Source organism: Oncorhynchus kisutch, linkage group LG17 (genome assembly GCF_002021735.2).
Source record: "Oncorhynchus kisutch isolate 150728-3 linkage group LG17, Okis_V2, whole genome shotgun sequence".
NCBI classification, from domain to species: Eukaryota; Metazoa; Chordata; class Actinopteri; order Salmoniformes; family Salmonidae; genus Oncorhynchus; species Oncorhynchus kisutch.
In genome coordinates, this window is record NC_034190.2 from 33,232,496 (window position 1) to 33,244,541 (window position 12,046).

Here is a 12,046-nt window from a genome sequence, read left to right on the forward strand (position 1 = left end):
TAAGACAAAGTTTAGAAATGTACAACATTTATATATATATTTTTTTTATCGGTGACATTTGCAGATTTTGCGAAGAGCTGAGGTGACTGACAGTTTTCAAATGAGGACACTATAATTGTTCAACTCACCTTAGTCAAGCGTGCGGACTTCCTCGGTAAATTCTGCGGGGATTGAAAATCGGCGTCTGGTTGTGAAGACTTTTGGTTTGTTGATTGGTCTGCGTCCGAAATTCTACCTATAATCACCATTGTGTTGAATTAAGTGCGCATTTATGGAGTTGAATAGCTAATACTACGGTCAATTATTCACAAGTGCAATGTTAACAATGGTATGCATCGGTCTATCTCGATATAATTGCGAATTGTGAACAAGGTCCTAGCAAACCTGAGCTGTCAAAAGTACTTCTGTATAAATTCAAAAGACCGAATTCTGTCGCCACCTACGTCACAGATCGTATGCTGGCAGCGTTCGTTTTACATCTCCCGGGGCGGAAAGATTAGTTTATTATGAATCTCCATTAGCTACGGCACATGCAGCAGCTATTATTCCTGGGGTCCACATAAAACGTACAAAAACATGACAAAGTACGGAACAGTTATAGACAAGGACATTGCCTACATACATACACTACCTTTCAAAAGTTTGGGGTCACTTAGAAATGTCCTTGTTTTTAAAGAAAAGCACATTAACGTTAATGTCTACACTGTAAATGATTATTGTAGCTGGAAACGGCCGGTTTTTTAATGGAATATCTACATAGGCGTACAGAGGCCCATTATCAGCAACCATCACTCCTGTGTTGCAACGGCACGCTGTGTTAGCTAATCCAAGTTTATAATTTTAAAAGGTTAATTGATCATTAGAAAACCCTTTTGCAATTATGTTAGCACAGCTGAACACTGTTGTCCTTATTAAAGAAGCAATAAAACTGGCCTTCTTAGACTAGTTGAGTATCTGTAGCATCAACATTTGTGGGTTCGATTACAGGCTCAAAATGGCCAGAAACAAAGACCTTTCTTCTGAAACTCGTCAGTCTATTCTTGTTCTGAGAAATGAAGGCTGTTCCATGCGAGAAACTGAAGATCTCGTACAACTCTGTGTACTACTCCCTTCACAGAACAGCGCAAACTGGCCCTAACCAGAATAGAAAGAGGGATGGGAGGCCCCGGTGCACAACTGTGCAAGAAGACAAGTACATTAGTGTCTAGTTTAAGAAACAGACACCTCACAAGTCCTCAACTGGCAGCTTTATTAAATAGTACCAGCAAAACACCAGTCTCAACTCAACAGTAAAGAGGCGACTCCAGGATGCTGGCCTTCTAGGCACAGTTCCTCTGTCCAGTGTCTGTGTTCTTTTGCCCATCTTAATCTTTTCTATTTATTGGCCAGTCTGAGATAAGGCTTTTTCTCATTTCTCTCTGCCTAGAAGTCCAGCATCCCGGAGTCACCTCTTCACTGTTGAGAGTGGTGTTTTGTGGGTACTATTTAATGAAGCTGCCAGTTGAGGACTTGTGAGGCGTCTGTTCCCAAAACTACCATCTGTTACAAACAGAGTGGACTAAGTTCTGTAGACTTTACCCTTTGCAAAAGTTTATAAAGGTGCAAATGCGAATTAAGTTATTGCACAAGCGCACTTCACAGAGTAAGCATTCCCCAACGAAAATATGCAAGTGCCTGCTAGAATGCGCCAATAGAATCTTGCTAGCTCGTGCTTGGCTCTGCCAATCTCTTGGATTTTTCCGCCCACTATGGCTCATTTGTTCCTATTTGAAATGACAGGATCTGGTCAATCTTGGTACAATCCTGATCTAGCGAGCTTACATTCTGTTATGTGTAGCGATACAGAATGTACATGTAAGCTCGTGAGATCAGGATGGTTCGCACAAGGCTACAATGGGGGTAGATAATTAACTGAAATGTATTAGTCACACACAATCTCAATTGGTCCAAGGGGGTGGGGGGGCTGCATCATTGGTAGGGAACGACATATTTACTGTTGCCTTGTTTCCTTATTGATATAAACCATATATGCAAAAGTATCTGGATACCCCTTCAAATTAGTGGATTCGGCTATTTCAGCCACAACCATTGCTAAAATTGAGCACACAGGCATGCAATCTCCATAGACAAAACATTGGCAGTAGAATGGCCTTACTGAAGAGCTCAGTGACTTTCAACGTGGCATCGTCATAAGATGCCACTTTTCCAACAAGTCAGTTCGTCAAATTTCTGCCCTGCTAGAGCTGCTCCGGTCAACTCTAATTGCTGCTATTGTGAAGTGGGAACGTCTAGGAGCAACAACGGGTCAGCCATGAAGTGGTAGGCCACACAAGCTCACAGAACGAGACCGCCAAGCACTGAAGCAGGTAAAAATTGTCTGTCCTTGGTTGCAACACTCAGTACAGAGTTCCAACGGCCTCAGGAAGCAACGTCAGGACTATACCGATCATAGGGAGCTTCATGAAATGGGTTTCCATGGCCGAGCAGACGCATACAAGCCTAAGATCACCATGCGCAATGCCAAGCGTCGGCTGGAGTGGTGTTAAGCTCGCCGCCATTGGACTCTGGAGCAGTGGAAACAAGTTCTCCGGAGTGATGAATCACGCTTCACCATCTACAGCATTCAATAACATTCAAGACGAGTCTGTGCTTCCAACTTTGTGGCAACAGTTTGGGGAAGGCCCTTTCCTGTTCCAGCATGACAATGCCGCCATGCAAAAAGTGTGGTCCATACAGAAATGAATGGACTGCACAGAGTCCTTACCTCAACCCCATTGAACACCTTTGGGATGAATTGGAACGCCGACTGCAAACCAGGCCTAATCGCCTAACATCAGTGCCCGACCTCACCAATGCTTGTGGCTGAATGGAAGCAAGTCCCCGCAGCAATGTTCCAACATCTAGTGGAAAGCCTTCCCAGAAGAGTCAAGGCTGTTATAGCAGCAAAGGGGGGACCTACTCCATATTAATGCCCATCATTTTGGAATGAAATGTTCGACGAGCAGGTGTCCACATACACTACATGACCTGTATCTGCTAAAACAAATAAACATTTGTATTAGCATATTTCAAATAATTGAATAAGGAATTCACATGATCATATTCATATCATATTGTATATTATAAACATAATAATATGTCATAAATGTAATTATCCCCAGCACATAACTTCAGAGCCAGTATCCAAACCATAACATAATTGCAGTCAGTATTTCAACCAGAAGAATAATATTCATCATAATATAAAACCTATTATTTCTATCAAGTCATCACTCTTAAACCATAATTATCTCCAACGCATTTACAAAATATATGCACCATCGTTTAATGATTAAATTATTTCACTGCATAGCTAAACGTTAGTATCCACACGCGGCAACATTCCTTTGCCCCTGAAAGTGGAAGTGACAGGGTTTTAAATACTTTGCAGATATGAAACAAACAGACACTCATATCAGTCAAAAATATAAAAATCCCAGTTTATGCTTCAAAACCAACTTTATTGAGGTTTAAAAATTGGCTTATATTTGACAATTCCATGACGTGACGTACAGTAAGGCATTGTTGGCAGAATAGATGGATACAGTTCAATGCATGATTTACATAATACACCACTACATTTCTTGGTAGTCTAAAAAAAAATATTGCTAGCAGGTTGTAAATCACAGCTGGCATGGTAGATTGTTTACTGCCTCCACCCATTTGGGATGCACTGTTTCAGTTTCAATTACTCCATATTTTGAACAAAAATGGACAACTGTAACTAAGGCTGGGAATGACAATACAATCAAACTAGCAAGGGCAATAATCCCAAATCAGTCACAATGGGGCTAATAGGCTAGCGCACATGTGTAAAACAAGGCCTGCGGGCCAAATAGAACACACAAGCAAGTATAAATTAGTCAACAGTTCAGTCATCTACTCTATGAAATTACAGCCTGATGTGCTCCCATCCAGTGTTGCCAAATAATTTTCAAGGTAAATTGCTAGAGGCAGGTTGATTTGTTGCTAAATGACGTTGTGATGTCATTGCGTGATAACGTAAAACTGCGTCATTACGTAGAATACACAATAACGTTACTCAGATTGACTGGCCATCTCTGCAAAAAATATGATTTGACATTTGTTCATGTCGACTCCCACTCTTTTCTGTACTTCTGGCTGTACAATTTTGATTGACACTTGTTGATTGATGTTGTAAATTCTGTTCAGAATCAATCATTCGTTACCAACTACACTGCTCAAAAAAATAAAGGGAACACTTAAACAACACAATGTAACTCCAAGTCAATCACACTTCTGTGAAATCAAACTGTCCACTTAGGAAGCAACACTGATTGACAATACATTTCACATGCTGTTGTACAAATGGAATAGACAACAGGTGGAAATTATAGGCAATTAGCAAGTCACCCCCAATAAAGGAGTGGTTCTGCAGGTGGTGACCATAGACCACTTCTCAGTTCCTATGCTTCCTGGCTGATGTTTTGGTCACTTTTGAATGCTGGCGGTGCTTTCACTCTAGTGGTAGCATGAGACTGAGTCTACAACCCACAAAAGTGGCTCAGGTAGTGCAGCTCATCCAGGATGGCACATCAATGCGAGCTGTGGCAAGAAGGTTTGCTGTGTCTGTCAGCGTAGTGTCCAGAGCATGGAGGCGCTACCAGGAGACAGGCCAGTACATCAGGAGACATGGAGGAGGCCGTAGAATGGCAACAACCCAGCAGCAGGACCGCTACCTCCGCCTTTGTGCAAGGAGGAGCAGGAAGAGTACTGCCAGAGCCCTACAAAATGACCTCCAGCATGCCACAAATGTGCATGTGTCTGCTCAAACGGTCAGAAACAGACTCCATGAGGGTGGTATGAGGGCCCGACATCCACAGGTGGGGGTTGTGCTTACAGCCCAACACCGTGCAGGACGTTTGGCATTTGCCAGAGAACACCAAGATTGGCAAATTCGCCACTGGTGCACTGTGCTCTTCACAGATGAAAGCAGGTTCACACTGAGCACGTGACAGACGTGACAGTCTGGAGACGCCATGGAGAACGTTCTGCTGCCTGCAACATCCTCCAGCATGACCGGTTTGGCGGTGTGTCAGTCATGGTGTGGGGTGGCATTTCTTTGGGGGGCCGCACAGCCCTCCATGTGCTTTCCAGAGGTAGCCTGACTGCCATTAGGTACCGAGATGAGATCCCCAGGCCCCTTGTGAGACCATATGCTGGTGCGGTTGGCCCTGGGTTCCTCCTAATGCACGAAAATGCTAGACCTCATGTGGCTGGAGTGTGTCAGCAGTTCCTGCAAGAGGAAGGCATTGATGCTATGGACTGGCCCGCCCGTTCCCCAGACCTGAATCCAATTGAGCACATCTGAGACATCATGTCTCGCTCCATCCACCAACACCACATTGCACCACAGACTGTCCAGGAGTTGGCAGATGCTTTAGTCCAGGTCTGGGAGGAGATCCCTCAGGAGACCATCCGCCACCTCATCAGGAGCATGTCCAGGCGTTGTAGGGAGGTCATACAGGCACGTGGAGGCCACACACATTACTGAGCCTCATTTTGACTTGTTTTAAGGACATTACATCAAAGTTGGATCAGCCTGTAGTGTGGTTTTCCACTTTAATTTTGAGTGTGACTCCAAATCCAGACCTCCATGAGTTGATAAATTTAATTTCCATTGATAATTTGTGTGATTTTGTTGTCAGCACATTCAACTATGTAAAGAAAAAAGTATTTAATAATAATATTTCATTCATTCAGATCTAGGATGTGTTATTTTAGTGTTCCCTTTATTTTTTTGAGCAGTGTATATTCATTGGGTTTGGCTCGTCGAACCCGTGCTACTGCTGCTGCAGTCAGCCAACAGTGATTTGCAATTTGCTGAAATTTCTGCTGGCCTGCTGCTGACGTCACTCACAATGCACTTTGCAGCCAGGCACGTGTGTTGTGACAGTGTGTGACAGAAAAAAGTTTGTGTCATTTACAGGGAAAATGTTTGTGTGTCATTTAGAGGGGAAATGCATGCATTTTAGAGTTTGAGTCACTTTTCAAAAGTTGCTAAAAAGTTCAAAATAAATTTTTAAAGGTAGCTAAATTTGTTGCTAGGTGCTGTTTGAAAAAGTTGCCAGGGTAGTCTGAAAAGTTGCTAAATCTAGCAACAAAATTGCTAAATTGGCATCACTGCTCCCATCCGGTGAATTCAACTCCAATTGTGCTGCTGTCGTGTATCCAGTTTACAGCGCACAGCTGAGGGAAGGTTACTAAAATGTCGCAGTCTGGCTTCGGTTTTTAAAGCTCAACAAAAATGTCACCTGCAACAAAACACCACACAAAGGAGAAAGATGTAGGCCTATTACAGCAACATTAAAGCAATGGCCTAGGCTGGCTACTCAACTACAATAACTTACATTTTGAGTGTACCCTACAGCAACGTTGCATTTAAGTTGCATTTACCTATAGATACGTTTTTGTTATTTGGAGTGAAATACTTTTTTTATATAATTTTTTTAAATAGGGTCACAGCATATCATGCACATCTACAAGCATAACAACAAAGGCTGGACAAATATTATTTCATATTTTATTTAAATATGTTCAAATGCTATATACAGCAGCCTCCTATGTACATAAATTGGCATTATAAAGGGCCATATTTATTCTTTAAAAAATTGCCCATTTGGGTCTCGGTTGCACATTTGTTTTGTAATTTTAAAAAAGTTTAAAAATACATACATTTGGCCCTGTTGCCGATTCAGTTTGACACCCTAGGGCTAGCGTATCTATACTGAACAAAAATATAAACGCAACATGTAACGTGTGGGTCCCATTTTTTATTAGCTGAATTTTTTTTATTTTTATGTTCCACATTATTTTTCTCAAATGTTTACATCACTGTTAGCGGACATTTCTCCTTTGCCAAAATGATCCATCCACCTGACAGGTGTTGCATATCAAGAATCTGATTAAACAGCATGATCATTACACAGGTGCACCTTGTGCTAGGGACAATAAAAGTCCACAACACAATAACACAGATGTCTCAAGTTGAGGGAGCATGCAATTGGCATGCTGACTTCAGGAATGTCCACCAGAGCTGTTGCCAGAGAATTTAATGTTAATTTCTCTACCATAAGTCTCCTCCGTCGTTTTAGAGAATTTGGCATTATGTCCAACGGCCTCACAACCACAGACCACATGTAACCACACCAGCAAAGGACCTCCACATCCGGCTTCTTCACCTGCGGGATCATCTGAGAGCAGCCACCTGGACAGCTGGGGAAACTGTGGGTTTGCAGGGAAACTCATCTGCGTGCTGGTAGTCCTCATCAGTCTGGACCTGACAGCAGTTTGGTGACGTAACCAATGTCAGTTGGCAAATTCTCACCTTTGATGGCCACTGGCAAGCTGGAGAAGTTTGCTTTTCACAGATGAATCCCGGTTTCAACTGTACCGGGCAGATGGCAAGCAGCGTGTATGGCGTCGTGTTGGTGAGTGGTTTGCTGATGTCAACATTGTGAACAGAGTGCCCCATGGTGGCGGAGTTATGGTATGGGCAGGGATAGGCATTAGCTACGGACAACAAATCCAATTTTATCGATGGCAATTTTAATGCAGAGATACCGTGACAAGATCCTGAGGCCCAAGGCCGCCATCACCTCATGTTTTACCATGATAATGCACTGCCCCATGTCGCAAGGATCTGTACACATTTCCTGGAAGCTGAAAACCTCCCAGTTCTTCCATGGCCTGCATACTCAGCACACATGTCACCCATTGATCATGTTTGTGATGCTCTGGATCGACGTGCACAACACTGTGTTCCAGTTCCTGCCAATATCCAGAAACTTCGCACTGCCATTGAAGAGGAGTGGGACAACATTTCAAAAGGCCACAATCAACTGCATGATCAACTCAATGCTAAGAGCTGCATGAGGCAAATGGTGGTCACACCAGATACTGACTGGTTTTCTGATCCACACCCCTACTTGTTTTTTTAAAAGGTATCTGTGACCAACGGACGCATATCAGTATTCCCAGTTGTGAAATCCATAGATTAGGACCTAATATATTTATTTCAATTGACTGATTTCATTATATTAACTGTAACTCAGTCAAATCTTTGAAATTGTTGCATGTTGCATTTATATTTATATTTTTTTTCAGTGCATTTATGTAGCTAGCAATTTATTTAGCAAGCTAAAAACACAGAGGCTAATGTTAACCAGCTAGCTGCTGGGAGGATGTCTTGTCATTGTAGGAGTGGGTGAGTGACTGACTTTTTCCCCCTCATTGTTTTTCAGTGGCTACAGCTAGAGATGCAGGTGTTATTCAAAACATTTGAAATTGCTTTGCTAGCTAGCTGAGCTGAACTTGAACTTTTCCACAGTTAGCATATCTCCTAGTTGTCAACCAAATGACGTATTTAGCGTCGATCAAATGGGCGGGCAGACGGGCAAATTCCCATTCAGATGTCAAAACCCGGTTTGGAACAAGCGTGCATTGACAGGCAAGCTGCAGAAGGACGAGCAGGCTACTATTCCCCATCGTTTCAGTGGAATTTTGATGGCCAACTAGCTTAACAGGTTTGACAGGGTTTATCTAAGGTGTCCTCGTTAGATTTTAGCTTATCTCGCTAACAATAGCATTAGATGTTGATTTTGTTGTTGTTGATGTGCATCGGCAACTGAGGGAGAGACAGCCTACCTTTTCATGGTTGTTTTATCAATAGGACTGTGAAGTTCCCAAATGGAAGAGGACTCCCGTGGTATTTACATGTTTGCAGAAAGCCATTCAGGTGTATTTTGAGGTCCAGTTCAAAGTTAAGGATGGCAGGCCCGTGTGGCAAACGACATATTTGCATATAGGCTTACTATAGCTCTGATTGGCTATGGCGCACCGGTCTGCGTAAACTCTGGTCCTAGACAGATGTTTTATTTACTGCAGTGTCTATTAAATATCAGCCGCTTTCCCACTCTATATTGCTATAGAATTTTCACAAAAGCAGTACTATACATCCCAAACATTCTATGAATTATCATATCTAAGTGCTCGCTTGTCAGATTATTATAAATGTTTATTTTAAAGGTGTCATTTTCCTGGGGGTGTATATGAACAGATTTTGGGTTAAAGCTGATGTTGGGTTAAAGCTGAAATCCTCAAAAAACAGCACCATTGATCACCCCAGGCACATTTGTTATCATTTTCTTTTGTTTTTTTTGTTTTTTTAAGAATAATAATAATAAAATAAGTAGTACAGTGGGGCAAAAAAGTGAAGACTTCCAGAAAAGGTTTGACCTCTGTCATTGCCAACAAAGGATATATAAGTATTGAGATAAACTTTTGTTATTGACCAAATACTTATTTTCCACCATAATTTGCTAATTAAATTCATTAAAAATCCTACAATGTGATTTTCTGGATTTTTTTTCCCATTTTGTCTGTCATAGTTGAAGTGTACCTATGATGAACATTACAGGCCTCTCATCTTTTTAAGTGGGAGAACATGCACAGTTGGTGGCTGACTAAATGCTTTTTTGCCCCACTGTACATACTCTGCTGTTCTATCACACGTGCAATGATGTCATAGAAAAACATAAAACTGTTTTTTCGAAGCAACATCTTTGTTGTTATATCACAAACGGACGTGGAAGTTGCGCCACAACGGATTTCAACTTTAAGGTTGCTGCAATATCATGGATGAGCAGCATTAGGGCAGAATAGACCATCAGGTCAAATTGGATAGAGAAACACTCAAATTCAACGATAACTTTCCAGAAAAGGATTTCTGTATTAACATCAGTCTGATCATTTTCTCTTCACCGTGGCTCAGACGTTCCAAAACAATCTAATTGTTAACAGGCTAATGTTTAAACAGTCTATATATATTCATTTGGAACCAACAGCATGAATGATCCAGTGTGGTGTTGCTTTCCTTTCGAGTTTTGACCACATCCTGCATTTTTAGTCCCATCTTCTGACGTGAGATGTCCGTGTCCTCACTGTCTTTCGCCATTCTGTTTTGGTTCTGTTTTTGTCATTTGTGGACTTTATCCACATGTTTCAGCAGGTAAGCATTCCCAGTGAATCTTCTTCCGCACACGGAACAGCCATGCTGTTTTTTACCTGTGTGAGTCAGTATATGCCTGTTCAGATGTGTTTTTCGACTGAATTTCTTTCCGCAGCTACCACAGCTAAATGGTCTCTCTCCTGTGTGAGTACGTACATGTTGGGTTAGGTTCCCCTTCTGATAGAAGCTTTTCCCGCAGTATCCACAGCTAAATGCTTTCTCTCCTTTATGAGTCTGTATATGCACATTCAGCAGCCCCTCGCTATAGAAGCATTTCCCACAGTCACCACAGCTAAATGGCCTCTCCCGTGTATGAATCCTCATGTGCTGGGATAGATGTGCTCTGTTTTTAAAGGTCTTGCCACAAACAAGGCAAGGGTTCCCACCATGACAGAGTGGGACATGGGCCTTCAGTTTACTGGTGGAGTTGTAGGGGCATTCAATGGGTCTTTCCCTGGCGAGAGTCACATGCCTCTGAAGGTCAGCTTTTAGAGCAAATACTTTGCCGCAGTCACAGCAGCAGTGAGATTTTTTAGACATGGTACTGGGTTTAGAACAGTATTCCCCCAATGTTGGTTCGGGATCCAATGGTGGACTGTTTACTTGGTCACTAATTACAGCTGAGCAGTTGCTGATGGCTTCCTGATCCCATTCACTTTTCACACAGGGAGAACTAAATATAAACTCTATGGTATTACCCTCCGGCCCTTGAAACTGCTCTTCCTCCTGGCTGGTCCTCAGTTCCTCTTTAATCAGTATGTGCCCTGGTTCCTCTTGTCCCAGACTAGGGCACCACTCCTGCTCACAGTGTTTTTGCTCAGGGGGAAAGTCCTCTTCAGAGACAGGGAAAGAGAGCTGCTGGGAGTCTGGATGGAAGAAATGATAGGCGCAGACATGCCTGAGTACACATTATTTTTGCAAAATCAACAAAATAATCATGCATGGTGAAAGCTAAACTAAAAAGATAATAAAATGATAATCGCTGATAGCCTAAACAGTATATTAAGTGAGTAAATGGGATCTACACACAAACCTATGGTACATAGTTTTATACCCGGTGTAATCCCAAGTTGTCTCCGTAGACGATCATTCTCCTCTTTAGATCGTGAGATCTCATCCTGGTACTCAGTTACGACTTTCTCAACTGCCCCCAAAATCTCCACTGTCGCCGCAGTCAAACACTCAGAAAGAAACGAATTCAAAGACTGTAATTTAGACATTGTTAGTAGACTTGTGGTATTATTATTGTTAAAAGAGCCTGTTCCTCTCAGGTTGTATTCACCTATGTAGTCTACAATTCGTCTACGAGGAAGGAATGTTAAAAAAGAAACTCGCTCTCCCAGTTCTACATCCGTGTTGTCTTCTTCTTCCATTCTAATGAGGGGGTATGGCAAACCCAGAAACACAAATTAGCGCCCCCGGGTGGATGCAGTTTTACTACAGATAACTACATATGGCGCAAAAAGCAATAATTTCTACTGAATAAAAATATAAACACAACAATTTCAACGATTTTACTGAGTTACAGTTCATATACGAAAATCAGTCAATTGAAGAAAAAAAAATCATTAGGCCCTAATCTATGGATTTCACATGACTGGGCAGGGTCACAGACATGGGTGGGCCTATGCCCTCCCAGGCCAAACAGAATGAGTTTTCCCCCACAAAAGGGCTTTCTTTATTACAGACAGAAATACTCCTCAGTTTCATCAGCAGCCAGGGTGGCTGGTCTCAGACGATCCTGCAGGTGAAGAAGCCGGATGTGGAGGTCCTGAGTTGGCGTGGTTACATGGTCAGCAGTGATGAGGCCGGTTGGATGTACTGACAAATTCTCACAAATGACATTGGAGGCGGCTTATGGTACAGAAATTAACATTTAATTCTCTGGCAACAGCTCTGATGGACAATCCTGCAGTCTGCATGCCAATTGCATGCTCCCTCAAAACTTGAGACATCTGTGGCATTATGCTGTGTGAC

The 12,046-nt window shown here is 42.3% G+C and overlaps 1 protein-coding gene across 2 annotated transcripts; it reads right to left on the bottom strand.

Annotated features, from left to right (window-relative positions):
- Nucleotides 1-9,098: 9,098 nt before the first annotated feature.
- Nucleotides 9,099-11,584, bottom strand: LOC109908454 (zinc finger protein 771-like). 2 transcript variants are annotated; one of them, XM_020507095.2, is made up of 2 exons: nucleotides 11,124-11,584; nucleotides 9,099-10,935 (listed from the first exon to the last, which is right to left on the bottom strand). In XM_020507095.2, exons 1-2 carry the CDS (start codon nucleotides 11,440-11,442, stop codon nucleotides 10,037-10,039), a joined length of 1,218 nt encoding a protein of 405 aa, XP_020362684.1. In that variant the 5' UTR covers nucleotides 11,443-11,584; the 3' UTR covers nucleotides 9,099-10,036. The 2 variants fall into 2 exon arrangements, with proteins under 2 accessions (XP_020362684.1, XP_020362683.1); XM_020507094.2 differs by having other exon boundaries at nucleotides 11,103-11,580.
- Between the last annotated feature and the right edge of the window lie 462 nt (nucleotides 11,585-12,046).

Coding starts and splice junctions, on each gene's coding strand:
- LOC109908454 (XM_020507094.2), bottom strand. CDS start 11,442: ATGGAAGAAGAAGACAACACGGATGTAGAACTGGGAGAGCGAGTTTCT. Junction 10,936..11,102: donor TATAAAACTATGTACCATAG/GTTTGTGTGTAG, acceptor TCTTCCATCCAG/ACTCCCAGCAGCTCTCTTTC.